Source organism: Ascidiella aspersa, chromosome 8 (assembly GCF_963924565.1).
Source record: "Ascidiella aspersa chromosome 8, kaAscAspe10.2, whole genome shotgun sequence".
In the NCBI taxonomy this organism is placed as follows: domain Eukaryota; kingdom Metazoa; phylum Chordata; class Ascidiacea; order Phlebobranchia; family Ascidiidae; genus Ascidiella; species Ascidiella aspersa.
In genome coordinates this window covers 24,968,369-24,996,204 of record NC_139454.1, presented here as the reverse complement: position 1 = coordinate 24,996,204, position 27,836 = coordinate 24,968,369, and the positions used below count along the sequence as shown (strand labels likewise).

At 35.8% G+C, this 27,836-nt stretch overlaps 3 protein-coding genes across 4 annotated transcripts; all 3 read left to right on the top strand.

The window, feature by feature from the left end:
* Positions 1–3,976: 3,976 nt before the first annotated feature.
* On the top strand, positions 3,977–6,728 carry LOC146137021 (uncharacterized). Its single transcript, XM_083395525.1, has one exon. It carries the CDS (start codon positions 4,010–4,012, stop codon positions 5,342–5,344), a length of 1,335 nt encoding a protein of 444 aa, XP_083251651.1. The 5' UTR covers positions 3,977–4,009; the 3' UTR covers positions 5,345–6,728.
* Positions 6,729–11,054: 4,326 nt separating this feature from the next.
* Positions 11,055–14,670, top strand: LOC146137020 (prostamide/prostaglandin F synthase-like). Its single transcript, XM_083396381.1, has 5 exons — positions 11,055–11,340; positions 12,517–12,721; positions 12,793–12,984; positions 13,834–13,958; positions 14,469–14,670. Exons 1-5 carry the CDS (start codon positions 11,281–11,283, stop codon positions 14,493–14,495), a joined length of 609 nt encoding a protein of 202 aa, XP_083252507.1. The 5' UTR covers positions 11,055–11,280; the 3' UTR covers positions 14,496–14,670.
* Positions 14,671–18,173: 3,503 nt separating this feature from the next.
* On the top strand, positions 18,174–27,674 carry LOC146137019 (cytochrome P450 2U1-like). 2 transcript variants are annotated; one of them, XM_083396379.1, is made up of 9 exons: positions 18,174–18,274; positions 19,702–19,850; positions 20,357–20,459; positions 21,112–21,224; positions 23,262–23,377; positions 24,256–24,371; positions 25,209–25,353; positions 26,086–26,243; positions 27,020–27,674. In XM_083396379.1, the coding sequence occupies exons 3-9, from the start codon at positions 20,430–20,432 to the stop codon at positions 27,329–27,331; spliced, it is 990 nt and encodes a 329-aa protein (XP_083252505.1). In that variant the 5' UTR covers positions 18,174–18,274; positions 19,702–19,850; positions 20,357–20,429; the 3' UTR covers positions 27,332–27,674. The 2 variants fall into 2 exon arrangements, with proteins under 2 accessions (XP_083252505.1, XP_083252506.1); XM_083396380.1 differs by lacking the exons at positions 18,174–18,274; positions 24,256–24,371; positions 25,209–25,353; positions 26,086–26,243; positions 27,020–27,674 and adding an exon at positions 18,300–18,751 and having other exon boundaries at positions 23,262–24,233.
* The last annotated feature ends 162 nt before the right edge of the window (positions 27,675–27,836 follow it).

Here is a 27,836-nt window from a genome sequence, read left to right as displayed (position 1 = left end):
TGCGTCTTATCGCTTCATCGAAAATAGAAATTTGGCAAAACTGATACTATATACGTAGTGAGAATATCAAAGCCATACAGAAGTAGATGCCATTTTGAGCGTTTCGAATATCTCTTTTTTCATTTTCAACATTTGAAACTAAAACTATATATGAAAACTATCTACAAAGGCTTTTTTCACGCAGCACGCCATTGTCTTATTCTTTTAATATAAAAATACATCATGTTTTGACACACCTTTATGACGTCAATTCTCAGTTTTTTTAAGGCTCTTGATCTGGAGCTGGCCAAACGCAACCGCGGTAAATTTATCAGGGATTTCGCATTTCTAAATATGACAACCCTTGCCTTTGGCCCCTTTCCAAAACTATGTATAATTTTTTATTTTCGGCTAAAAGTTAGTCAGTCTGACTCACGACCGAATATTTTATCAGGGTATTTTTTTACAGAGAGACAAAATACTTTCGGGAACCTTTTCTATCTGTAACCGACCAATACCTTTTGTAAAAGCTACCCTGGTAAATCCACAGTATTGTAATGACTCAAGTTATTGGCTTGACTTAAGTGCACTTAAGTTACTGTTTTCAAATGACTTGACTTGAGTCAAGTCCTTTGACCAAAATGACTTGACTTGACTTAAGTCTTTTGGACCAATGAGTTGACTTGGACTTAAGTCATTTTGTCGAAAAACTTGGGATTAAATTAAGTGTTTTTCACTAAAATTTATCTCAAGTTTTGCACATTAAACACTTTTATTGCTATACGTTATTTTTAGTTAAATTTTCGCTTATAATCGGACACATTTGAGTAGTTTAACAGTTTAATTTTATTCAATAATATGACTTGAAATTAATTTGACTTGGACTTAAGTTATTTTTCAAATATCTTGACTGGGACTTAAGTTATTTTAAAATGACTTTTTTACAACACTGTAAAACCACAACTAGATGCTGAACTCCAATAACGGAAGTAATTTATTATCAGCAATATCCTGTACAGCTGGTTTGTCGAGTTATTAATCCTTTATTTAGGTTTAATGAATTACTGCTATTTAAATAAGAACAGGATTTAATACTGCTGATAAATTTAGACATTAAAAATTTGCAGAGTTTTAACACAACGCTTGCAATTCGACACCACAAGTATGAACTTAATTTTAGTATTAATAAGAATACAGGGATATACTTCGTGAAAGAACGTAATAGGGCATGTCACGTTATGTCTGTACGGTAGCCTATAACTTTTTACCGATCGTTTTGTCTCGTGGTTTTTGAGTTTTTACTTACGACGCTTTTGAAAAACGTTGGTGTTCGGCGCGCACAGCTTTGGGAATTAGGGTATGGGCCAAAAAAGTATTTTTTACCTAATGTTGTGCAATACACGAATTTCATCAAAAACAACCAAGAAAAAATGTAATCAATTGCTATCTGTATGCTGTAGGCCTACTGTGGCCTGTGTGAAGAAGTAGCGGAAAAACTTTGGACAAATATTACCGTGTAAAATGTGAAAAAACATTTTCAATAGTTTTTCATGACGTTTGAAATTCGTACATTTTAAAGATGTTTAATCAGTTACGACTATTTCGTAAAAAGTCAGTTTAGTTGAATAAATGCATTATTTTTACAACAAATATAACAAGGCAGTGGCGTTGATAAAATTAAACAACCTTTGTTACGGTTGACCGCGGGTCATTTTGTTATGGACCCTTTTACTTTAGCATCATGCATCTCCGCTCCATTTCTGTAATTATTTAACATGATTTGTGGAGGAGATGCAGTTTAGTTACGGCTTATTGATTATTATGCATAAAACCAGCTGAATAATGAAAAAATTACCTCGCATTCCATCACCGGTAATTTTTTGCATAAAATATATCGTCAAAATTCTGCAGATATTTCAAAAAGTTGTTCTACTTCTAGTTTATAAATTTGCTGACAGATGATTTGTTAAATGAAACTGAAACGCAATCAGGATTCTGCATTATGACAAATTAGGATTTTTTTCCCGCTTGTCTAGAATCGTACCACAATTCTTAAATCAACACACATTATTTGGGTTAGGGTGCAAGTTATCGTTTGGGTGAGTGTGGGTCAAGTATTATTATGTTCATAATTTAATAAAAGTGCGTAACCCACCCCTAACCCACACACCAACCCAAATAATGTTCTGTGTGGTAGGATTCTAGACCACCGCCTTTTATTTAAAACAATTCAGGTTATTTTTTAAAAACATATTACTATGCTAGATATCAGAGGGGGGATACAGAATATTTTATTTATAAAGACCATGCAGCCACCATAAGTGCATCTATAGCCATCCATACTGTAAAGCAGAGTGGTCCAAGGTAATTGACAGCATCACGGGCCGCAATATTTCTTGCATATTCTTGGCGGGCCACACGCTATATGCGTACTAGGGGTGACTGTATCAATGATTTTTGTTTAATCGGGGCATAAAATGTTCAAAAAATACGTCATAAAGCATCGTCAAAGACTTATAGGCTCCAGAAACTTGTATCAAGTGTTATAAGACTTGAAAAAATGGTGCGCGCGTAGCGCGAAAAATTTTTGTATTTAACAAAACTTTTAATTTAGAAGACTGCGTTTTATAAGCGCAGATTGTTAGCGGAAACCGTATGTATCCTACTACAATTTTAACAGAGATGTTGCATTCTAAACAATAAAAATTACAAAAGATGTTATCGTTTCGCACAAAAAGGTTTTACCCAGATCAATTTGGCTGAAATTGCAACTTGAAAAGGGTTGGAGCATTAGCCTAAAGTCACAGTGAAAACTTCTCTATTTCTTTTAACCCTTAAGGTCCGCATTACAATAATTCAACAGTGCTTTGCAGGCCACGAAAAATGATGTCCACATGTGGCCTGCGGGCCTGGGTTTGGACCACCCTGCTGTAAACGTAAGGCTATTAACCTGGATACTAAAAAAACACCTCCTGAAGCCATTTACCTGGCTAACAAAGTATTTTAAAAAAAAGATTTTGGAAAAAAAATAAAAGAGTGGTTCGGCCGAATATTCACTTTCTACTGTAAAACAGATATGAATTTATTAACAACAATAGTTTTCGTATTTTAAAACTATGTCTCCTTGTCTTTCAATTTTAGAAAGTTGCATTTGACCAAATTAAATAATCTAATCTAAGAAGGTTAAAACATTAACCCACTATCAAAGGATGAGGCATGGTAAGTGCACCAGCGAGTTTTTTCAACAATCAATGTTGGAAAATTTTGCTTCTGCAGGGCATAAATCACTTTTAAACTCATTCGCAATAGTAGCCTTATATTGCATGAAAAAACATAGTAATTTGTTCAGTTCCAAGTTTCATGGATCAAATGAAACAAAAACTTAGCCATGCTTACAGTTTTTGTTAAGTATTTTTGCTGCCTGGTAAATTTTAGCAGGGCTTATAAACATGTCCGACCCAGAGACTTCAAAGTATCTAATTAGTGCCCAACCTGCGCAAAAAAATCAAACATGTATTCATATACATTTTTATTACATGCATAAAAAGTTTTTCAATCCTTGTAATATGTAAAGCACAAGACATAAAGCATAAAACCGTAAGCCAGATCAGATTAGAAACTTTGGCGTTGGTCTAGAATTCTACCACATTTTCGTTTGGGTGGTGATATTGCTAACATTATGTGGCTTAGGTTGCGAATTTGCGTTCGGTTGGGACAATTATTGTTATTATATTTGTTCCCCCATATTTTTTTATTTATTGCAATTTCAGTTTTAACAACTCGCTTCGTAAACTGTAAAAATAAAGTGATAGGAGTGTAGACCAGCGCTGAAACTTTAAAGATTGCAAGGGAGATGTTTTTATCATCCCAAAATTGCGCTTACTGTGATTAAGATACTGCAAAATATCCTAGACCCACTGTGTATATTTTAAAACCAGGATACTGTAGTTCACTTTTAAATTATTTGTTTGCTTTGTTTTATAGATGGTGAACCATAACAAGTACAAATAAAAAAAGTCTGAAATAAAAAATGTCTTCTGGGTTCGGGGAGATTATATTTACCTCCACAATTCAAACTGGATTTACAACAGCGGCAAACTACACAATGGCAGGCACAATGCAGTTTGCCATGGATAACACACTGCTGCTCTGTATTATTCTGGTTGTGTGCGCTTTTATCCTCGTTCTGCTATTGTGCACAGTAGTATTCTTTTGTTTGAGGTGGGTGATGAATAGAAAGAGGAGGAAGGCAAAAGGAACTTCATTGACAAATACCTTTTTAATTTCAAAGTCCACTTCAATAACTGGCTTGAATGACGATAGTGCCCATGTTAAGAAACCCCTTCAAACTAAAGTTAATCTTGAGGAAAATTGTGAGTATGTTGATTTGGATGATGATCAACAGACCAATCTAGTTCCTGCCCACAATGTTCATCACATCAAGCAAAAGTTACTTACTAGTACGCCAACAGTCAAAACGGAAGCTGATATATTAAGAGGAAGTCCTGGTGCTTTAATGACATCACCACAATCAACCATTTGTGAACACGACACTTCAAAACAGAATGCTACTCAAACCAAAAGTGTTCTTTCCTACAGTGGTGTTAAGACTAGCTGTGTTGAGGAAATTCCACAGGTAAATAACTTGACCGGGGAGTGTCAAACACCAAATTACAACAACAACCAGTCCCAATTTTCTGATGGTGCAACTTTATGGGAAACTGGAAATAATGCATTAACGCCAAGCGGAAATCTTAGTCCCACTTCAAACCTGTTTTATGGCACTGCTAACTCCAATATTTTTACAGAAGATGTAAATCGTGATAATGTGGCTATCCCATATAATAACCATGAAGAGACTTTTGCAGAAAGTCAATCATTGCTTCAACCCGACACTCTGAATTTCTTGCAGTCCCCGAACCCCGCTGAAAGTCCAAATGGTGTATCAACATCCTTACCTTTAGATGCGTTTGGACACCCGCGCGCCTGGTTTGTACCATTAGATGGATTGTACCATGAACCGCTCAGACATTCTTTTATTGATGTTTCCAGTCGAGATATGGAAGATTTTAAGCTTGATTACCCCAAAAAGGAATGTGCCAAGTTTCGTAAAACATTTGCAAACAAATCTCTTTCCCCAACCACGTCACCAGAAAATGAAAATGACTTTCAACCTGTGTTCGGTGATAAAGAGGATACCAGTGGTAACTGGAGGGATAGCGGAGTTCCAATTTCACATATAAATGTCAGAAGTTCAAATTCTTCGGAATCCGAAAGTAAAAAGGCAAGTGCTTGGGAACAGAGGGAACATAGGCCAGTTTTGTTTCTAGAAAATCAGGAAGAAACTTTGGCAGGTGACTCATAAATAAAATTGCTCTGTTTGTGCAAATTAAATTGAACTTAAACTTGTTTATGGCAATGCTAGTAATAAACCATCTTGTACTTAATGTAAAAATCCCTCTAAGTGGCATGTGTATAAACATTGTTACCAAGCTCAACTGCCAATTAGTGCCAGATTGTGTGCTGTGTTACCTAAGTGGTGCTAATCTTCTTAGTTTGGTATTTCAAATAAGCTTAGGTGTGATTAAATATAACCTTTCATGTATAAATATAACCTGTTATTTGAAGTATGTTGAAATCATGTTGGACATATATGTGTTTGATCTTCCCAGTTTTTATGACTATATTTTTCTTGTTTCTCTAATTATATTGTATCCTAATTTGCATTAAATTGTATATAGATATTAATTCGTTTGTGGCCATCCACTTTGTGCTAACCGTTATTCATTACCTGCAGTAAATAGTAGTGTTTCTGGGCCTTGTAGCCACAACACTGTCATATAGTGCATTATTGAAAATAAAATCTGCAAAAAGATTTTACCTTGTTCATAAGTTTAATATTATTTTTCACTTCTTGTCTTTTAAATTAAATGATCATGTTTATGTGTTAAATGGTCTACATTGTTTTCAAGCTTTCATTTTTCAGTTGCTTGGATCTAAGATTCCCTGCCAAACGTTATTCTATGCTTCTTTTTGTATGTCGCAATTACATGCTTTTGCAAAAGTGCAGCAGTTCTTCAACAAAGTATCTTTTCTTGCCACGTTTTTTTTTATTCCTGTGATAATGATATTATCAATAATAAATACTGTCTGAATTTTTCACACACTCTTCCAAATGCCACAAGACACTAGTTTGTGACACACTTGTATTGTCTTCAGTTTTTATCTCATTTTATAATCCTGCAATAACAAAGAGATTGTGGTGCTAAGTTTATGGGGATAATTATCAATATTTTTTAATTGTATTAACCGAGCATAAAGTCTTGACCGAATTGTTTTGCGATTAAAGGTCCGTACCATTGTAATATTTTTTTTTAAGCCGTACTATGTAGTAATGCGATGAAGTCGTTTAGTCACAAGTAATGACCAGATTGTATTTGTGCAAATTCATGTTATATCCTGCTTTGTTATATGATTGAAATCACTGTAGGGAACCGAGTTGTGTGTCATACTGTAAATTTGCCAAGGTACTATTGTTCTGGATTGGAATGCACACACTTGTTTTGTTTCTTTAAATTTCCCGATTTATGTACTGCTGAACATTTTAAAACATGCGCACTTTAAGGAAGTGTTAAAAACAATGAATGTTGAATTGTCGATCATGCTTTCCTTCAAAAAACATTTTACGATTTTTTTTTATTTTCTTCTTCAGTTTCTTTTATTGCATGTATCACCTACCTTCGCTAAATACAAACACAAAAAAATGAATTTGTCTCTCGTACCAAATGAATTTGTCTCTCGTACCAACTAAATTGTAGTACTAGTCAGACAAGTGAACACTGGACGCCCATAACCGCACAAGTGACAGATTTGCTGAATACCCAAGGGATCTTGTGCCAGCACATTGCTTCTAACAATCACTCAGGCTCGGATCGTTTTTCAAATCTTGTTAAAATCCAGTGTAACAATATTGTTGTACCCTGCATTTTGTCTCGCTTTTCACGAAGAAATGGGAACTGGTAAAGTGTTTTGTGTCCCCAAATTAAATTTAAGTTCTAAACCGTTCTAAATCATTGCTGAAAAAACGTTCTATTTTAGGGATTTACAAAATAAAAACAGACAAGAAATGACGATTTCAGTAAAAATTTTTTATTTAGGACGTTTTTTCTATAATAGGGCCCACGCTACGGTGTACCAAAACACAATAAAATATATTTGCTAGAGACTATTTGTATTTTACAGTCTCAGGTGTTCAGTTGAAAGGGCAATTTAGGTATATGTCAAGGTTCCGACCTTTACCCGTGATAAACAATCATCAATTGATGTCCAATATTGGAAGAAACTTGTTAAAACACCAGCATTCAGATTCCAGACTGTCGACACAAGAGCATTATAATTAGATTAGACGGAACAATAGTCAAATCTAACTCCCTATGGACATAAAGACAGAGAAAAGAGTAATACACAATCACGGCCGCCGCTTATGACGACTGGTCCGCCAAACTTGTGTATGTGATTATGCGTAGCAACATATACGTATTTTTTGTAAATTTTTAATAATCTCACAAGCAAACAGGCTTTATTTGTTCGTAACCTATGGTCACCAAGTTATCAGTTTCTCTATATTGAAAAATCTATTTGCGGAAGGGTTTATAAGCCTTGGTGGGATTTAAGTTACACGCCTAAACTTGACGTCATAAATAACCTAAGAACAACACAATTGTTAGCTTTAATGCAAATTATTTAATTGAAAAAATTTTTAGGCTAACGAAGATCACCCATTTTAAAGTTCAAACACTTCTGTACTTTAATTATATGTTTCCGGCTTCGCAATTTTAACTTTTTGACAAATAGTTTCAATCACAAAATTTAATTTACGCATTATGCACGCTTTTGACTTGGCTGCAAGCATTCTGCGGACTGCAGCCATAAGACCGAGATAAGAACAACACCAACGTCAAAATAAAACAAATATTGAATTAAGGGCAAAATACCGTAGGACTAATACATAATGGTATTAGTACGGTACCGTCTAAATCGGAATAATCCTAAATCCGTCGGGATAAGACCTAAAAGGTCAGAATCAGGCTTAAACAACACTTTACCTAACCCCAAACCCCACCCCTAAGTGCATCACTAACTCCCCTAATAATTTCAACACTAACCCGTTTTCTAACACCCATTACCCACCAATAACACCAAACAGGACCAAAAATCCGGTCCCAGAATAGCGGCGCCCTGACGGCCCCGGCCAGACTACAGGGCGTCCAAACGTCGTCACCAAAACGGCCTATGACCGATGGCCCCCGATCGTCCCATACCTTCTACCCACAGGTTCTGGCGTTATATTGGCCATTTTGGCCTTCTTCCAATGAATTTAGGACTTATTACGATGAATTTAACACTAATTCTGATGAATTCAGGCCTTATTTCGATGAATTTAGGCCTTATTCCGAAAAATGTAGGCTTTATTCCGAAAGCTTTAGGTCTTATTTAGACGATTTTGGTATTATGCTTATACTGGATATTACTGCGTATTTGGATGTATTATGTTGTTGGTCTGAATACAGGGTGCGCCAGAAAAACCTACCACATTTCAAATTGTCACTGTACCAAAGCTGTAGCAGTCTGACAGGAGGTTGAATTGAAATTTTGCAGCAGAGGACTTACCATTCGTGTTTCAGGTTTTAGCTTTTATAAGTAAATAGTAATTTGGGCAAATTTTTAAAATTGAGTATCTGTATTTAAAATTGCCTGGACTGGCGAACACCGCGCATTTATTATGGAAGATTTCGTTAGAAATGGAAAATATGTGACTCGAGGGCGCCACTTACAGAATGTAATCTTTTAAACGTAAATACATCAAATTGCAACCTTGTGACTTCAAGATGAGAAAATAAATGTTTTGATTGCTTATTAATTTTGTCTCTGTTTCCTAGTTTAAAATGCGGAAGGTTTTTCTGCCGCACCCTTCGCCAATCCAGGCCATTTTACATAAAGATACAAAATTTTAAAAAATTGCACAAAACATTATTTACTTATAAACACAAAAAAAAACCTGAAACACGAATGGTAAGTCCTCTGCTGCAAAATTTCAACTCAACTTCCTGTCAGACTGCTACAGCTTTGGTACAGTGACAAATTGAAATGTGGTAGGTTTTTCTGGCGCACCCTGTAGGCCTACTATGGTTTTATAGATTTTTGTGCTTTAGGTATTGTTGCTTTTTAGGTCTTATCCTGTGTTCCCTATTCTTCGAGATTAAATATATTTATTTGTTGGTACCAAACATTGGCCTACTCTACATGGGTGGTATTGCTAACTGATTTCCGTGTATATACTTAATGAAAGAATTAAAACATAGGAATAACCAACCCTAAAATTATATTGTTTGCTATTCGAACGACCTAAACACAAAAATCGTTCGGGTTCGGCAATTCTGCATCCTATTTAACCTATGTTTTGCTACTCTAATTATGGGGGTGTACCCCTCACAATCAGAGTAGCCTATCGCGTTAAGTTAAAGGAAATGGTCATTGTGGAAAAGCATTTTTTTTTTTCGATTCGCGTAATATTCTTTTAAGCTCAGTAGGCCTAATGTAGTCGATGATTTAACAAATATTGTGGCAAATATTATATCCCCAAAATGCAATGTTGTGTACGTGTATTGTGTATATTTGAAACTGAACGATTAAATAGCCAACAATTGACAAATCACGTCACACTTATTTTACGCAACAAAAATCCGTCAAATATATCGACCGGAAACCGTGAACAAACGCAATATCTCAAATTGTAGCAGCAATTGTTTGAGTTGCGTGATATTCAAGCATATAGGAACGTACTATACTGCGTCCAACGTAGGAAAAATACCTTTTGAAAATGAAAGTTGCTTACTGTTTAAACCGCTGCATAAGTGCGATATCTGCCTACATTTTGCGGGGTTAGACATGCTGCAAGAAGGTATTCATTATAAGGTGGTAGGTTGAAAACAATCAATTTTAGTTTAATCAACCGATTTTTGCTTTAAGTATCTTAGGCTAAACAAGAGTTAGTGCGAGTTTACTGGGCGCCGCACTCACCGCAGCCAGACACATTAATCGTCAGGTGGAAGATTTAGCACTGCAAGGTGGCGCATAATCTTTTTATATATTGCCCCTACAAACGATCCCTTACACCCACTATGTTACACTTTTTCGCAATGCTATCCTCTGTGCGAACTTCCGAGAAATATTCGGCTATAAAAAGAGGAAGTAGCCTATATGGCAATACACAAAAGTAAATGGTCGTTAGCTGCCTAAAAGCTTTGCTATTGTAATATGTTTTCCTTGTGCTTTTTCGTCATTTTACTTATTAATAAAAAATAATTAAAAATAAACGATCCTAACCCACCACCGACTGAACACCAGATTAAATGTGTATATTTCAACAGGTGGGACATGACCACCGTGCCACCTGTACTCCACTAAATCGAAACTAAACAAACTGTCATTTTCAAAGTGCATACTGTCAGGTCGTTTATTGTACTTTCACATAATTCAGCATAGTTCGCTTTCAAAAAAATAGCTTACAGTGCAGTAAAAACATGTGTTGCCGGTAAGGGTTGCTTCGTTAACTGTCTTTCAGTAGAATTGGGATACAGCTAACATTGCAGTAAAAGCGAATGCGTTGACGCCAGTTAACGAGCAGGATGCAGGGAAAGGAAGTACGCAAGAACGTTTACAGACCCTTAGCACACGCACAACTAGCACAGTATATAACACATATAGACGCTGGGTCCTCTACAAACGGTTTCTTTAACTTTTTGTTTGCTTAGGATTTCTATGGACTGCCTCAGAAACTAAATGTTACGCTCGGACTGTTTCCAAAATGATTATATAACTTCAAAATGTAAACAAACCAACTGACAGTAAAACTACGAATGACTGCGTGAGCACGGGCGCAATTTTTGTCGTTCTTACATAACTAGTTGCATGACGCCTACAAAAATTTAAGGCGCTGGTCTAGAATCCTACCACAACACACATTATTTGGTTTAGGGTGCGGGATAGTGTTTTGCGTTAGGGTGGTGGGTTAAGTATTATTGTCAAAAAATGAATATAATAATACTTGACCCATCCACACCCAAACGCTAACTCGCGCCCTAACCCAAATTTTGTGCGTTCTTTTAATAATTGTGGTAAGATTTTAGACCAGCGCCAAATTAAAAAATGCTTGTGTTGCAGTTTATGTGAACTTGTCAATATTTTATTGTTGCAGTATAATTTGTTACTGAGCTACCTGACAGCTGACACTTCAAAAAAATGGCATCATTGCTTAAAAAAATTGCCAACTATCAATTAACTAAAGTGCCAACAAATGAGGTAAAGAGAACTTGTTTTTAAATTTTCATATATTTATTTTTTGGTTTACATTAAAGGTGGTTGTCTTGTAGTTTAAGTCGTAAAAGAAATCAGCGAGAAAGCTTAATAATTAGTTGCTAATAATATGGCTCAATAGTAATATTTTTGAAATATTTTTTTCTAAAAGTGTGATTGCCACAGCCAACACAAGTTGTGTGTGAAAGTTTTAGATTCCTAACATGAGTATTAAATGCCCTTTGGGGACTAATCAAAAGGTTATATACAAACTTAAGCAGCTATGGATTTTTGATTGAATGTTAGAATATATCCCGATTGATATTGACTACAACCTAAGGCTCATTTTGAAGAGTATGTCTTGTAGTTTATATCATGAAAAATTTAGCAAGAAAGCTTAGAAATACTGTGTTAATATGGCTGAATATTGATATCCATTTTTATTTTTCGATAAAATTGCGATTTCTGGATTGTTAAAGCCAATACTAGAACTGTACTAAAATGTCAGCTTATTAGCGACAAAACTTTGAACATATTGCCCTAAAACAATCTCGGCGCACCAAGTTCACCAAGGTGTCAAACTGTGACAAAATTTGTAGTGGTTATTTTATTTATCAGCCCATCTGGAAAGTATGGCAGATCTTGCTGAGATCTCACGGATGCACGGCTAAAAAAATTAGGGGACTGGATGCAACTAAGGTTAAACGTGCACCCCGCCATAATAATATATAGAAAAACCAGGTACATCAAGAAAATCCCTTGTAAAATGCAGTCAGCTGCGAAAAATCGCTTAAACACGCAAAACTTTCATTGTGCTAACGGTTTTCAGTATATTACTCCATTTTAGCTGTGCAAATTTTACAAATGTTATTACAGTCGCGCAATTTGAAGATCCGCGCAAAATCCAAAGTTTCCCACCTGGTGGTGTATATTAATTTTCTAGGGGTGCATCTCTAATATGTGGAAACGAAATCAAGGGTGCACTTGCCATACTTTCCACAGTGGTTCATTGGTCATCAACCCATGGCTCCTTGTTATATTTACCTTAATATTTTGGTTCACATTGCTCTACTTTTTTTTGACACAAAACCACAAACTTAATACCTGAAAAAATTCTCTAAAATATATACATTTTTGTTATTTGATTTTGGCACTAACGTGTTTTGTAATCTATTTCTTAAGGTTGTTAAAGTCGAATCACTTTGGCAAGATGGCGATGTTGTTGTTTACTTTCTTAGACGCTTTGGTTGTCCAGTCTGTCGATGGATTTCAAAAAACATGAGTAACCTAAAACCTATTCTAGATGAAAATAATGTTAAGCTGGTCGGTGTCGGCCCCGAACAAAATGGTGCCATGCAGTTTTACAATGATAAGATATTTGCAGGAGGTCAGTTAGTTTTCCGAATTAATAAATATATCAACATTTATTCATAGTTATCAACTCAATATGTTATTCAGACATTTATGTTGATGACACCAAGCAGTGTTACAAGGAACTTGGCTATGGCTCAATATCATTGGTAGGAGCTCTTGGCACAGCATTTGACAAAGCGTCGAAAGATTTGGCTGCCAAAGCAAAAGCTGAAAAACTTGGTGGAAATTTCAAAGGGGACTGGTACCAGTTGGGTGGAGTTCTCATCATTAAAAAAGGTAAATTTTATAACGCACTTAAAAGGTTTGCATATTTTAAAAGCTAAAATGTAATAACGCACTTGAGTAAAGTTAGACAAAATATCCAGCATTGCCCAGGTTTAAAAGGGTATTTTACTGGTTTCATCTTAAGCTTAATATTTCTTTAAAAAATGTTTGGGACTACTGGCACAAGCGTAATCCCGGTGACATAAGGCAATGTTGGTTAGAGATTGTGTGGTTAGACAAAAAGTAAGAAAATCTTTTCCATCTTGAGTCACTATAACATTTTATGTTACCATCCTGGGCTAATTTTGTTTGCAGAAAGTCTTTGTGTTATAAAGCAGTGGTTCTCAAACGCCGGTCCGCGAACCCGTGCCGGTCTGTGTCAACTTTCTGCCGGCCCGCCAAATATATTACAATTTTATATCTCAATTGCAAAATTCAAGATGTTAAACTAAAGGCTTATCCATCAAATTTAGAACTTCACCAGCTCCGTAATTTGCAGCATTGTGACATAACATAGAGGTAATGGTCTACTTTGGACTTCATTGTACGTCACAATGCTGCAAGTGTTTTCGCCAACTGTTTAAAACTAATCTACAACTCGTTTAAGTCTTAAACTTTAAGACCAGTTGTATGGGAAAGCTAAGATGTGTTTTAGTTGCATACTGTTGCGTAATTCAATTTTTGGTTAATTTTGATTTTTGAAGTTCCACCGGTCCGCAAAATTTGTTTTGAAATTTTACCAGTCCGTATGCTAAAAAGGTTGAGAACCACTGTTATGAAGGTTATTTTTGTAATTGTTTCGATAATTAAAGCCGTTTTTCATTTTTCTGATTAAATCAACACATTTTAAACTATTTTAAGGTGGTGAAGAAATTTTGAAAAGTTTCGTTCAATCTAAACCGAGTGACTATATGGAAAATAAAGCAATTCTTGAGGCCCTGAATATTGATGCAAAGCTTGCAGAAAAAGTGGATGGTCCAGATTCTGTAAGTTGTGGTTAATCTTGAATAATTAATTATTTAAACACCATATGTGCATTTGATTTCATTTATAATTAAATTAGCCTTTTATTTTGGTTAATAAAATTTTTAAAACACATTTAAACATAAATGGTGTTTTACACATATGTATATATATTTTAGCAATTTTGAATAAATTGTCACAGTACCTAAATAGCCATAAATTGCTTGAGATTTTGTATTTAAACTTTAAACCGAATTTGGATATCCACAAAAGTCACAATTTTGTCAGTAATGTATTTTGAGCTTGATAATAAATTGCAAAGCCGAACATCATCTTGATTATTACGACGTTTCGATACGTGCTTGTATCATCTTCAGTTACTCTATTACTCGACCATTTTGGCTTTGCAATTTATTATCAAGCTACATTACAGATCCGTGCATTGTGTACCCAAGTTTATCTGAATTTATTTTTAGATTTAGAAAAACAAATTTGCCCAAATACTTGTTTATATATGTTTTTTTTTTTTTTAGTGCAATTCTGAAGCATGTGGAATCTGACAGGAAACGAAATAAATTATCAGTCCTGACAGCTGGTTGGCTCTGGCCTGATCATTCGCCGGAAAAATTATCAACAAATATACAATCACTAAAGCTTTGTATTGTGGCAACTAAATGTGTATGTTATCTAAAAGGACACTTGTACGGCCAAGTAAAAAATGTTATTAAAATTTTGGCCTCCTGTAGAATGAGTAATTTAGTATTTATGTTATATGAATGTGTGATGTAATATTCTGCTGTTATATAAGAACAAAATTAATAAGTGTTACACTTTTAAATGACATTAATATATTGATATGTAAATAAAATATGCACAATTATTTTAGCCGTTCTTTTATTTCCAAAGTGTTTTTGTACATTTCCAGTGTAATGTTATTTTTTGACCAATAAAATATGAAAGTTTTGATGTATGAAGTACTACATCAGTGTCTTGGTATTTGTGTTTGATGTTTTTCTGCCAACGGGTGAAACGCAAATTAGTTATTTTTTTGGCGCTTATGCAAAGCGAAATAGTTGGTTGATATTTCCAAAGAAAAATAACTATGCCCAAGAAAAAGGCGCTACGTATTGAAGAAAAGTGTTGAGTAAACCGGTTGCAATGTAAATTAAGTTAAACCAAATAAGCAAAGACCTTAAATATGATCGAATTGGGAATTACGACCGAAATAAATGTTTAACACTTATGTCCAATTTAAAGAGATACCCGGCTATCTGAAAAAGCGAAGTTCCAGCTGCCTTGTGGTGTTATTTAATTCTGCCGGCAAGCGTCTGTGTACATTGCTCTAATAAAGATGTGTAACTTGTAGGCCTACATTTCAAATGTTTTCAGATATAATTCAAAATAAATTTAACTCCAGTTTTGTTTCATTCATATTTTGCCTACTACAATTGGTAATCCTGGGCAGTAGATCATCCAATGGTTACAAAGGGCCGCATGATATACAATGTTTTGGTAAAATGTTATATATAGCAGGGGTTGGCAACCATTTATGCCATGAGGACCGATTTGAAACGGAAATTGTGTCGCGGACCAGCCAATTGTTCAGTAAAGGAAATTTAATAACACATTTTTCAATGCGAACTTTAAGCTTGTTATGTCGCAAATAAATGCTCCCATTTAGGAATTATTGAACTCAATGAAGCCCGCGGGTGGCATCCGGTCCGCCAAGCAATTAAAACCAGTGGCGGCTCATTTAGGTCTACGGTTTTTCTTAAATTACAATTGTATACCGTTATTACCTGTTGCGCCCCCTGAAAACGTGTGTGCCGCGACTTGTGCACTGGGGCCTGGCCCCTGACCCCGTTCAGTTGCCCAGCAGGACGCAACCGAGTGAGTTCTCATTGGTTTGCAAAGGTTTCTGGTCAGATATGCTACCTGTCAAAACCACAACTAGAATACCAATCAAAAGTATATTGTTACAATGTGAAGTAAAAGGTTGTCAAATAGCATTAATGAACGTATATTTGTTTCAAAGTTACTGTGACAGACACGGCCTATTGCCGCCGCTGTCGGCTCAACACTGCGCCAAAGACTGCACCAAAGACGCCCGCGAAGCCGCTAGGAAACGACATGAATATAGCCAATACGTAGGAAGGAAAGAACACGAAAGTTACGTCATATTTGGCCAATAAGACTGGCCGGCACTTTGTAAATATGGCTAGGCCCTCTTTTAAGATTACAGCGGCCATACTAAGGCCAATATGCAACGGGAGTAAGACGCCAGCTTGTTTGGCTTGTTTTGCAGAGTGTGAGAACACTGCCAACAAGGCTGACTGTTATAGATTACGAGATTAAAGCTTAATTGTCAAGTTTGAAACGAGGCGAGCGAACGCACGAAAACTCACAATACGGAAAACATTACATCTTGAAATATTATATTATGCAACCAATAATACATTTGATTATGCGAAAGCTAGAACGCGCTAATCTTAAACCCTATTTATTAATTCGTAATATAACTTAATGAACTCGAAGATTTGGCTAATGGCAATTAATTAATTTAGGTGTTTAATGTGTTAGTGAACACGTAACACTTGTCCCCCGTCCAAAATTAACTTCGCCCAAAAATGCATTTCAACATGTTGCGTTAATATGCGGTATTGACTCTTGAATTGTTAACATAAAGAAGCAACACTTTGTATTATATATAGCCTAATAATGTATTTCATATCCCTTTATTGACCAGGCCCTAGCCAACTCGACACTTTCTATAGTTACGTAATACAAAAACAAAAAATAAAATAATGGCAATATGAAAACGTACGAACCAGCGACCGACAACTGAAAAGTATACAATAGACATTCGTGCAAGGCTTGCCAGATTTTTTGACAACATTTTTTTTAAATGTGGCTTTTTTCCAACGTGGATGATCCTTCGTGTCTGGTTATTTGAAGTTTCTACGACTTATAGTTTTACTGCAAATCTCTGGACAAAAATCGGTCTGAAACAAACAAACAAACAAACAAACAAACAAAAAACATAAAATAAATCGAGCAAAAACAAGAAATGTCCCGAAGCTAGTTTTTCGGCCCATATAATGAGACAAGAAACAACTGCCTTGTAAGTGCTACTTGGCGAACTTTACACCACGTGATAAGTGCAAATTTTGCTTGTTCAAGTTAGTAGACCGTAGCGCGAGAAGAAGTAGAGCGTTCAGTATTGTGTTTGCAGTCGCCAAGCAAACGCTACTGAATCTCTCGAATAATCAAATCGCTGTTTAGTACGATAAGAAAGGTAATGACTGTTTCTGTAGAACAGGACAGGAAATATTGTTGAATTTCTTTACTGGATTAGAGCTTTTAGTATAAACTCTTTGCATCAAAATTTGCTGAACAGTTATATTTCAACAGGCGATACATGACCACCGTGCTATCTGAACTCCACTAAATTGAAACCTAACAAACTGTCATAGCATTTCAAAGTGCATACTGTCAGGTCGCTTATAGATTTATTGTACATTCACATAATTCAGCATAGCTCGCTTTTAATTAAATGGCTTACAGCGCAGTAAAAACGGGTCTCGCAAGTAAGGCATGCATCTTGACTGTATTGCTTTGAATTAAGCAGCCGCGTGACAATATACAGCACAAGAGCGACTGCGATGGGGATTAATTGAGTCGAAAAGCCGGCTGGATTTGCCAGAACGGCCAGGAAAGGAAATGAGTATCGAGGTGAAATATTTAACACTTTACCAGTCGAACCTGCTATAATTACTAGCACAAACAGACATGCGTCGTTTCTCTGCAAGGATTTCTATGGACTGCCGCAGAAAGTAAATGTTACGCTCGGGTTGTTTCCAAAATGATTATATAACTTCAAAATGTAAACAAACCTACTGACAGTAAAACTACTGAATGACTGCGCGAGCACAAGCGCAATTTTTGTCGTTCTTACATAACTGACTGCATAACTCATTGACGCCTACAAAAATTTAAGGCGCTGGTCTAGAATCCTACCACGGCGCACATTATTTGGTTTAGGGTGCGGGTTAGTGTTTTGGGTTAGGGTGGGTTAAGTAATATTATTAAATAATGAAAATAATAATAATAATACTTGACCAACCCACACCCAAACACTAACTCGCACCCTAAACCAAATATTGTGCGTTCATGATTTAATAATTGTGGTAGGATTCTAGACTAGCGCCAAATTAAAAAATACTTGTGTTGCAGTTTATGTCAACACTAGGCTATATGGAACAAGAGTGACTGCGATGGTGATTAACTAAGTCGAAATGCCGGCTTGATTTGCCAGAACGGCCAGGAAAGGAGTATCGAGGTGAAATATTTAACACTTTACCAGGCGAATACGTTATAATTACCTCTGTTTTTCAGGTTGTTATTTAAAACCATTTCAAATTTATAGATTATTAAAACAGATTATAAATCGAATGTCAGATTAAGGAATTTAACAAAAATATTTTATATTGTTTAAGATATAGTGTGACCAGTTTATCAAGTATAACGAAAAAGTGGCAAAATGTCCTTAATTGGCTCACTTGTCGAGCAAATCAATTTTAGCTATGTTTTGATTGGGGTAATTTCGGGCTTAATTCTACATCTGGCCTTCTTTCGGCGCCGTTCAAATTTACCGCCCGGCCCCTTCAATTTTCCTTTGTTTGGTTGCCTTCCGTTCTTGGGCGGTCACCCGGAGATTCAATTTAGCGAGTGGTCCAAGAAATACGGCCCCGTGATGTATGTGAAACTAGGTCCACAGCACACAGTTGTTTTGAACAGCTACGGAGCAATCGAACAGGTAAATAAACATCTGTGCGTGTAACTCAGTTAATCAGTAACAGCATTTTTTCGCCAATGTCTGCCAAGAAACGGTGCAAAATGTTGAGCACGTAGGCCAGTGGTTCTCAAACGTTTTTGGCTCGCGGCACACTAAAAAAATCTAAAATATTTCGCAAACTTTTAACAGAATAACCATAGAGTAATTTTACAATGGCCTTTAACACACAACAAACTATATGTAAATGTCTCAATTAATTAATTTGTGATGGATAGTGTGTATTTAAGCCTAAAATGCTTGCATGTATGCCTATTGGTAATACAAATACTCTATTTTCCAAAATTACAAAAAGTTTCACTGCACACTTGATAATCTCTCGAAGCACACAGTTTGGGAATCAGTTTTGTAGGTCGTAGGGCATTTTAGCCTAGAGGAGAGACAGAGCCGGTCTCTGACGAAGACAGTAAATACAAAAGATGTAAGCAGACATAAGAAGAAGGCGATTAATACAACACAGCAAGAATAAGATATCTGCGGTTTTAAACACCTACACCAATACAGCAAATTTCTGAGTCCTAAAGACAATAAAACATGGGTTAAATAAAGTTTGATGTAAGAATTGTGCTATCATTAAACTAGCGTCCATTGATAATTTTTTTATTATCCAAATTGTCAAAAGTGTTCAAATGCAAAGTTCAAACAACGCTCAGAAAAAAACTAAAGCTTTTACTGAAAAAACACCTCAACATATACATTTTTCTATTGGTGGATTTGCACAAAACATGTTTGTTGACATCATTAGAGTAAGATTTGCGAAATCAAATTTAATAAGAATGATATGTTATGTTAACAAAAAAGCGACTTCAGAAGAGTTACACACAGATGTTGTACACGTTTGGCGTTTGTTTGTGCATCTTACATTCTGTTTACTCATTTGTTAAATATTAACACAATTACATCAATTTATACAGGCTTTCGTTAATCAAAGTGCCCAATTCAACGGACGACCTCAAACCTTTTTCATTCGTCTTGTTACGGAAGGCGGCTATGGAATTGTCCTACAAAACAATCAAAAAATTTGGCATCCACAGAGAAGATTTGGACTTAAGGCATTGACGGGGTAAGTAATTAGTTGAATCTGTAATTAAAAATTAAAATTTTTCTTACATTACACTTTAAGGAAAAATAGTTTTGATTAATGCAGTGCTTACAAACCTTTGTCAGTTCCCACTTTTAATGCAAGTTTTATTATGCGACCAACAATGAGACATGACCAAACAAAAAAAATTACATAAAACCTGAATGTTTACTTCTGGCGTACGTACTGAAATAGGTGATGCGACATAACACATCTAATTGTTACGTATTTGTTACATAGTTATATAAATGTAATGATAAAGAAATAAATTTTCGATCTAATAAAAAAACTGAAACATTTATAAATGCTTCGCGACCCGCTGGTTGGGAAGCACTAGTTTAATGCACTCCAAGTATCACCTGTCAGAAGAAAAAGTTATCAAGCAGTATATTGGTTTTAAAAGTCAAAAGTGATGTTTCTTGAAAATAATATGCTAGTACTTTTCGCAACATGACTTCACTCTTTTTTTACATATATTCACGTTGAAGCACCAATCTGCACGGCAAGAGTTTGGAAAGCAGGGTTTTGGACGAAGTCGAACTGCTCTGTGAAATTATCAAGATGAAAAATGAACAACCCTTCGTTCTCGAGGCAGGGCTTAAATTATTTCCGGGGTGCTGATTGCAGTTGGCAAACACACAATCACGACCGCAGCCATGCATTGTCATGTTTGAAAGTTAAGCTGCACCAAACATATCACGATGCACGTTTTTCTTATTTACGAAGTCGTTCCAATAAACTGAACACGCGGTTTTAGGACGAAAGATGGTTTCTAAACTAACTAGGACAAATTTTGGGGCTTTTGTTCTTTAAATACCAATAGCCAATAGCACTTAAGGCGGTGGTTCGCACCCCTCAGAAATAATAAATATATTAATTATTTTTAATAAATATGTTTTTTTACATGATTTTTCCGTAGGTAAATCACTAGAAAGTCACAATAAACAGAACTTGAACTAGGCACATCACTTCTACACAACGTAGGAAGTTAAAAAATGGCTTTATTCTATACTAACCTTACACAAAAAGTTGTAAGAGCTGAGCAAATATCAGATTCTTAAATCTCTCGGAACCTCTGGGCAGTAGAAATGGTGACCCAGGTCTCCGCCCTCCGTTTAAGAACTACTGGCTTAAGGCCTGCAAAATGATTGTTACGCTTTACTTTGATTACCTTTGTGATTTATCAAACTCTTGTGCGTTCTGGTAGAGTTTTGCCATAAACAAAATGTGTGTTGCATTTTAGAAGCCGTTGACGGAATACATGTCGAACGTGATCAACAGCATCACAATGCGACGAAGATGCACAGATGAAGGTGCTGAAGATTTGCGCACATACGTTTCACATGTCGTACAAGGGTAAGAGCCCAAAACTCACCTAACTCGGAACATGTATCGGTATATACCAGGGGTGGGCAAATGTATTCAATGGAAGAGCTATTTGCAGAAAATACAAGTAACAGTAAGCCTCAAAATTATTTCAATACAAAAGTGGTTAATATTGTAAGTTCAGCAATAATAACAGAATTGTAATACAACAAAACGGTAATAATTAACACAATATTAATAACGGTAGTAACAAATAACACGCACAATATTTATCAATATCAGTCTTTTGTTTAATTTGCTAATCTCTGAAACCTTAGCAATGAAATTGCGTTGACTTGCTGTTAACTAACTCTTCAGATTCTATGTCTAATGTTACGTCATAATCGAAATGCTGGTCTAAATAATGAAAAGTGAAAGCGAGAAACGTCCATAGACGGTACACTTGGTAGCCGTTACAGTTTTTTTGGGTATTTTGCGATTTGACTAGAAGAGCCACAAAAACATCCCGGCGAGCCGCAGTTTGCCCACCCCTAGTTTATACTATGATTGGCATCTGGTGTCATTGCAATAGGCCAGGGGTTCCCAACCTTTTTACGATCTCGTACCACTTTGGCTCTGTAGTGTCACGCGTACCATTTCTTGCAGAAAAATAATTTGATCGAATCATATTTTTAGCTTACAACTAGCATTATTCAACGCTATTTGTAGCTTAAGCTATAAAACAGTAGATTATATCTTTCAAGAACAAACATTTGACATAATTAACGCCCAAAGTACCAGCGTTGTTCGCTTTACAAAGCAACTGTGCTCCTTGTCGACAATTGCATGGCCTGTATTTTGAAGATGGCATTGTTTCGAAACAACAGGATTAGTTACGTAACAATAAGAATGGGCTTCAAGGAAATTTTTTTTGTGTAAAAAAACAGAAAACAAAATATAAAGTTGAATGCAGGGTTTTGTGACAAAAAACAGTACCAAAACAACTTGAGGTAGCTAAGCGTCTTGAAGCTAAAGCAATTGTTATCATAACCTTTGAAAAATTACCTTTACACGATTTGGTTTCACCGTTCAACCAATGATACTGTATACAGAGTGGGCCAAAAGTAGGCTTACAGTTATAAAAAGTAGGGTTTGGGTCTAAAAGTAAATTTATTGTTTTGGGTTCTTCTCATACACCTTGTTCTTTACAACCCCCCAAAAGAAATCCATTGGTGTCAGGTCAGGTGAGCGTGGTGGCCATTTAATGCTATCCAAAAAAAGAAATGACTGTAAGCCTACTTTGGCCCATTCTGTATATAGTATCATTTGGCTTGTTCAAGCATAGTATTGACGTAATTTGATAGAGGTGGGTGACCAGATGCAAATTAGAAAAAGCCAAACTTTCGCAAAAACAGGCCAAATAGGCGACAAAAAGGCCCAAGTTGTTTTTTATTGCTGAAGAGGGGCGTTTATTTAGGTTAAAATTGCGTGCCTGTTTTAAAGTTACTTAAACATTTGTTCTACATCTAATGCAGCAACAGGCCAAATGTTCTAATCTGGTCGTTCAATGTGCGTTCTTTTAGTGACCTGGTGGTACTTTAAAGTGTAATATCTTTATAAGTTATGCCGCTAGTCGCTACTCTCTAGCACAAAAATTCTAGCACAAACCATATATAACATCTATCCTGCGCACAAATTAAAAAAAATATTATTATTAGAATAAAAGATGAATTTTCGCTACAAGTATGTGTATTGCTAATTTAACTATACATTGCCAGAAAGGGCCAAAAAAAAATCAAAAAAAAAATCAGCGGCCAAGCGTATTCTAAAAAGCCAAACTTCTACTTTTGGCCGTAAAAGGCCAACCTGGCAACCCTGATTCGATATCAGACCAGACCGCATTACTCTTTGTTAGAAATATTGAGTATCCCTATTAAGTTTCGGTATAGTCTGTCTTTGTAAATAAAAGTGGTCAATGTAATTCTAAGTCTGTTCAAGCTGTGGCCCTTCTTGTTGCGTCCAATTTGCAATCAAACCTAACATAACCAGCCATAAATCGCTGCTGTAATAAATACTTTTCATGGCCAGGTTTCGCAACGATGGACTCTTCTACATTTTACTCACAGTAGCTCCCTGGGTGCGTCATTTTCCTACTTTCAGTCATGCCATGAAAAAGATGAAAAAGCAAATGGCATGGTCAGACGGTATGTATCCTCTTTATATCGGCATTACCTCTTTTTTCTGCTAATGTAACACTTTATTTTTTACAAACAACCTAAGTAGACTCAGCATTAAAGTAAAAAACTCCAGTCATCCTTGGGCTAGTTGCACTATCTGTCAAAACTTAGCGTTGGCCAGTTTTAAACTGTAGAAATTGGTAATTTGCATTTGTGGCAATCGATATTCAAGTGAAATAATTTTTTAAAAGTGGTTCTCTACCGATATCACCAGTCACAATGTTCTTTTTATAAAGGTTTGGTTTGTAGTACGAATATAACATTGAATTTAAAACTTTTCCATTTCAAAAGTATGGATAGCCGAAATTGTATTTTCTCCCACCAAGCATAAAACTACATCACAATTATTTGTTGTCTAATGCTGACCTTCTGGCTGCATTATTACATAGTCTATAGCAGGGGTGGCCAACCACTGAGTGACCGGGCGTCAAATTTCTGCTGTGTTAACCACACAGAGCCACACATTGATTACACACGGAAAGAAATAACTGCAATAAACGCATTTTCTTACTGACATGCACAGATACTCTAAATTTGCTCAACCAGATTTTCTTTTTGAATGTTAATGTTACCTGAATTAAAATTAGAAATTTACAAGACTTTACTGTCATGTCTGTGATAGTATAAAGCGGGTCAGTTGACATTCTTCAAAGGCAGTCTGCAAAGGTCAGTGACAAAGTAAGTTGGCGACTTAACCGAAGTTGACTTAAAATAAAATATGAAATTCATTATGAACGGACGAGCCGCATAAAACCGGTTAAAAAGTCACTTGCGCCTCGCGAGCCACGTGCTGGCAACCCCTGGTACCGTCAGCAGCGTTTTCTCCTATACTGTAATGCATTTAGCATTGTTCGATGGTTTTATTGCGGAGAACGAAAAGGAATTGGACGAAGATCACCCAAACGACCTCATCGACAGATTTCTCATCGAGCATAAGAAAAAGGCCGCGTCCTTTGAAAACGTGAGATTTCCTACGTTTAATTCTTGTACAGTTCATTGGTGCGTTATATAGTGGTTGACGAAATTGCAAATAATATCAAGTTTGTAGAGCTCTTCTGGCAAATGTAATTTTTTTTAACTTGATATTATGCCTGGAAGCAATAGCTTATATATATTGCAAATAATATGTTTTGTTTTCGTTATAACCTAAAACGAAAAAACATTCATAAACAGAAAAACGTTTCCAAATGATAAATATATTTCTCGAAACTTCATATTGCAAAAATTAGTTACTATACTTTAATGCCAAAATGTCACGCGAACTGAACAGCACTGAAAGATAGATGACTTTTTCGGAACAATAACAAAAACTACTCGAGACGAAGTTGAAATGTTTTGCAACATTTGACTATACCCAGTGGCAGCAAAATACCATTTTAATTTAATGGTCCACATATAAACCGCTTTAAAGTTGACGGGGGACAGCAATACGTTTTCATGGCGTATATTCTTCGTATAAAGGTTACGACAACGAGTGCTTGCCTTACCTTTGGCCACTTTAAATGGCAGATTACTCAATAATAACGACAAACCTCAAAATATTCCAGTGCCTGATTTAAAGCTTCTGATAAAAATCTATTGATCCGCCATTGTCTGGCGTAACACACACTATTATTATTTCCAAGTTGAAACCCATCGAAAATATGAATTGTAAAAAACTGCCTTAAAACGAGTTATTTTATTATCTTGGTTCAAAACTTGTTTTTCACTGCAATCAAACAATCGCGATTTTTAATACAGTAACCAGTCTTTTTCGCACCGCTGATGAAAATTTAAAACTAATTTTGGTTTTTTTTAGAAGAAACAGCTGCGCATATATCTGAAAGACCTGTTGTCGGCAGGCACCGAAACATCCTCTAGTACCGTACGTTGGGCGCTTCTTTATATGATCAAGTTCCCGGAAATTCAGCGGAAGGTTCATGAGGAAATTGACAATGTGATAGGTAAAGACTAAAAAAACACAATATTATTTAGACTTTTAATCTTTGAATATGCTGTTGCCGCCAGGTATTGTTTCAATTGTTCTTCCGTCAAAATTTTATTAAAATTCTTTAACTTTACAGATAGGGTAAGTTATTGTGATATGGCGTTTTTTGGGTAAGTGTTGCTAGCTAGTTCGCCGTTTATTGAATTGGATTCACTTCGTTTTTAGTTTAAATGGTCGTTTATCCTTAACTTGGACTAATGTACTGAGCATTTTTTGCTGATTATTAGTTTTTGGTGGTGATTCGCAATTATTCTGTATATTATTTGAAACTATGCTAGACTATATTCAAATAAAAAATATATTTTTTTAATATTGTAACAACCTAGCAGCATTTTTTTTTAATTTGCGAGATGTTGCCGATCTCAAACCATTAAATACTTGGCTAATCCGCTTTCCTACTAATTGAATCAACAGTAAGTGGATAAGCTGGTGAAATATACAAAAATATTGTGATGCTGTAAGAGTCTCAGCGCAACTCAGTAAACTTTTTCAAGGATTATGAAGTCTTGCCATAGCAACCATGCAAAGCCCCTACATTAAGTTGTAATCATGTGGCACAGAAATATAATTGTTGTAAACTAAAATGCATAGCACCAATACGTGTATGTAACATAGCGTATTATCGTGTAACCGGTGATGACGAAAGTGTCACTTACAACGTGAACTCAATGTTTGATTTTTTGATCAGGAAAGACTGGTAAAGTACGATACGATGCCGATTTGCCGTTCACTAAAGCAATGATCCAGGAGATCTATCGGATAGAAACGATGACTCCCATTGGAGTCTCAAGAAGCACAACCGAAGACACAATGTTTATGGGATATCTCATACCGAAAGATACCCAGGCAAGTGGAACTGGTGTACTTCGTATGCTATGCCCTTCAAAATTATGCAATTGCCTAGGAAAAGCTATGTGCCAAAAAACTATCTGCCATGCATAGGCCTACGATAGGTAGGCTAGACGTGAGATTTTTGGCTGAAAAATTCTAAATTCTACATGTTGATGTTACGGTATTCCTAAAATTACGCATGTTAAAATATTCCTAAAATTCCGCATGTTATATTATTCCTTAAATTCCGCATGTTACGTTATTCCTAACATTTTGCAAGACATTTTGGAAGAGTATAGTGTAACTACACAATATCTCTCCGGTTAAGGATAGTGACACCGCGCTTGACCCCCTCAGAAAATATAGTAGAACAGAGCACTGTTACCCCTAATCAAAATATACATCAACCGCACACTTGTCTAGTTTTTCGTGTATTTTGTAGATCATAAATGCTGCCGCCTTTTGTTGTAGGTATTAGGGCAGCAATTCTTTTCACCATTGCTCTAGTTTAATCAACAATCTTCAAAAAATAAAAAAAATAAAAAATAAATTCGCAACTTGAAGCACTGGTTCGTTGTTCGACATAATTTTAGCCATCCGTAAAACAAAATCATTATAATAAAAACTAGGTAATCATGTATTTTTTTCGTCTAAACATCTTCGCAGTTAAAATTTCAATGTGTTATAAAGTAATTCGTAATATATAGCTGCTTTAACGTAAAGCAACTAAAGTGAGAGCTTTCTATATATTTGAAGTGGTAAGCGTATTTTAAAGATTATTACAAATGCAGGTTTTACCGAATCTGTGGAATGTGCATAACGACCCTAAGATCTGGCCAAACCCAAGGCATTTCCAGCCAAGCAGACACCTGGACGAAAACGGGAAGTTCGTCAAGTCGGACAAGATTATCCCCTTCTCAATAGGTCCACGAAATTGCTTGGGAGAAAATCTAGCGCGGATGGAAGTGTTCTTGTTTGTAGTTGGAATCTTGCAGAGGTTCAGCATTCATCCTAATCCCGACGGACCCTCTCTGAAAATGGAAGGCTCAGTAGGACCTGCCTACTCTCCAAACCACTACGCAATGGTTATGAAAGAACGCTAATTGCGTTACTAAGCCGAAGCACCTGAATTGTAATTAAAAATTACAGTTAACAGTTCGTTTTCTAACCAAAGTTAATCTTGATCAACTAACGCAACTTTCAATGCAATAAAGCTAATATTGCTGTAAATAAAAAAAGAGATTTTGTTATTTCATGAGGTTATTTACTTGCAAACGCGGGTATCTTCCTTGATGGTGAACATAATTCAAAGTTCCTTTAGAAATGCGCGCACTTGTTAAAAGGTGCTTTTTTCACTGGCATATGATAAATTTGAAGTTGAAGAGTTTCGAAAGAAGAATCGGAAGAAAAGTTGAAAGTGTTTGGCGAACAGCTAAGGAAGGGTTCAAGGAGAGTCAAGTTTGAGAAATAGTTTTAAGAAGAGTTACAGAAAAAGTTTGCATAAAGGTTGAAAGTAGAGTTAAAGAATGGAAAATGGAAGCATAGTTGTGGGAAGAGTTAGAGGAGACCTCAAAATATTCCCACCTTACCTACTGCACTACCCCGAAC

Coding starts and splice junctions, on each gene's coding strand:
- LOC146137021 (XM_083395525.1), top strand. CDS start 4,010: ATGTCTTCTGGGTTCGGGGAGATTATATTTACCTCCACAATTCAAACT.
- LOC146137020 (XM_083396381.1), top strand. CDS start 11,281: ATGGCATCATTGCTTAAAAAAATTGCCAACTATCAATTAACTAAAGTG. Junction 12,722..12,792: donor TGATAAGATATTTGCAGGAG/GTCAGTTAGTTT, acceptor TATGTTATTCAG/ACATTTATGTTGATGACACC. Junction 12,985..13,833: donor AGTTCTCATCATTAAAAAAG/GTAAATTTTATA, acceptor AACTATTTTAAG/GTGGTGAAGAAATTTTGAAA.
- LOC146137019 (XM_083396379.1), top strand. CDS start 20,430: ATGAAAAATGAACAACCCTTCGTTCTCGAG. Junction 21,225..23,261: donor GTTTCACATGTCGTACAAGG/GTAAGAGCCCAA, acceptor TTTCATGGCCAG/GTTTCGCAACGATGGACTCT. Junction 24,372..25,208: donor AGGCCGCGTCCTTTGAAAAC/GTGAGATTTCCT, acceptor GGTTTTTTTTAG/AAGAAACAGCTGCGCATATA.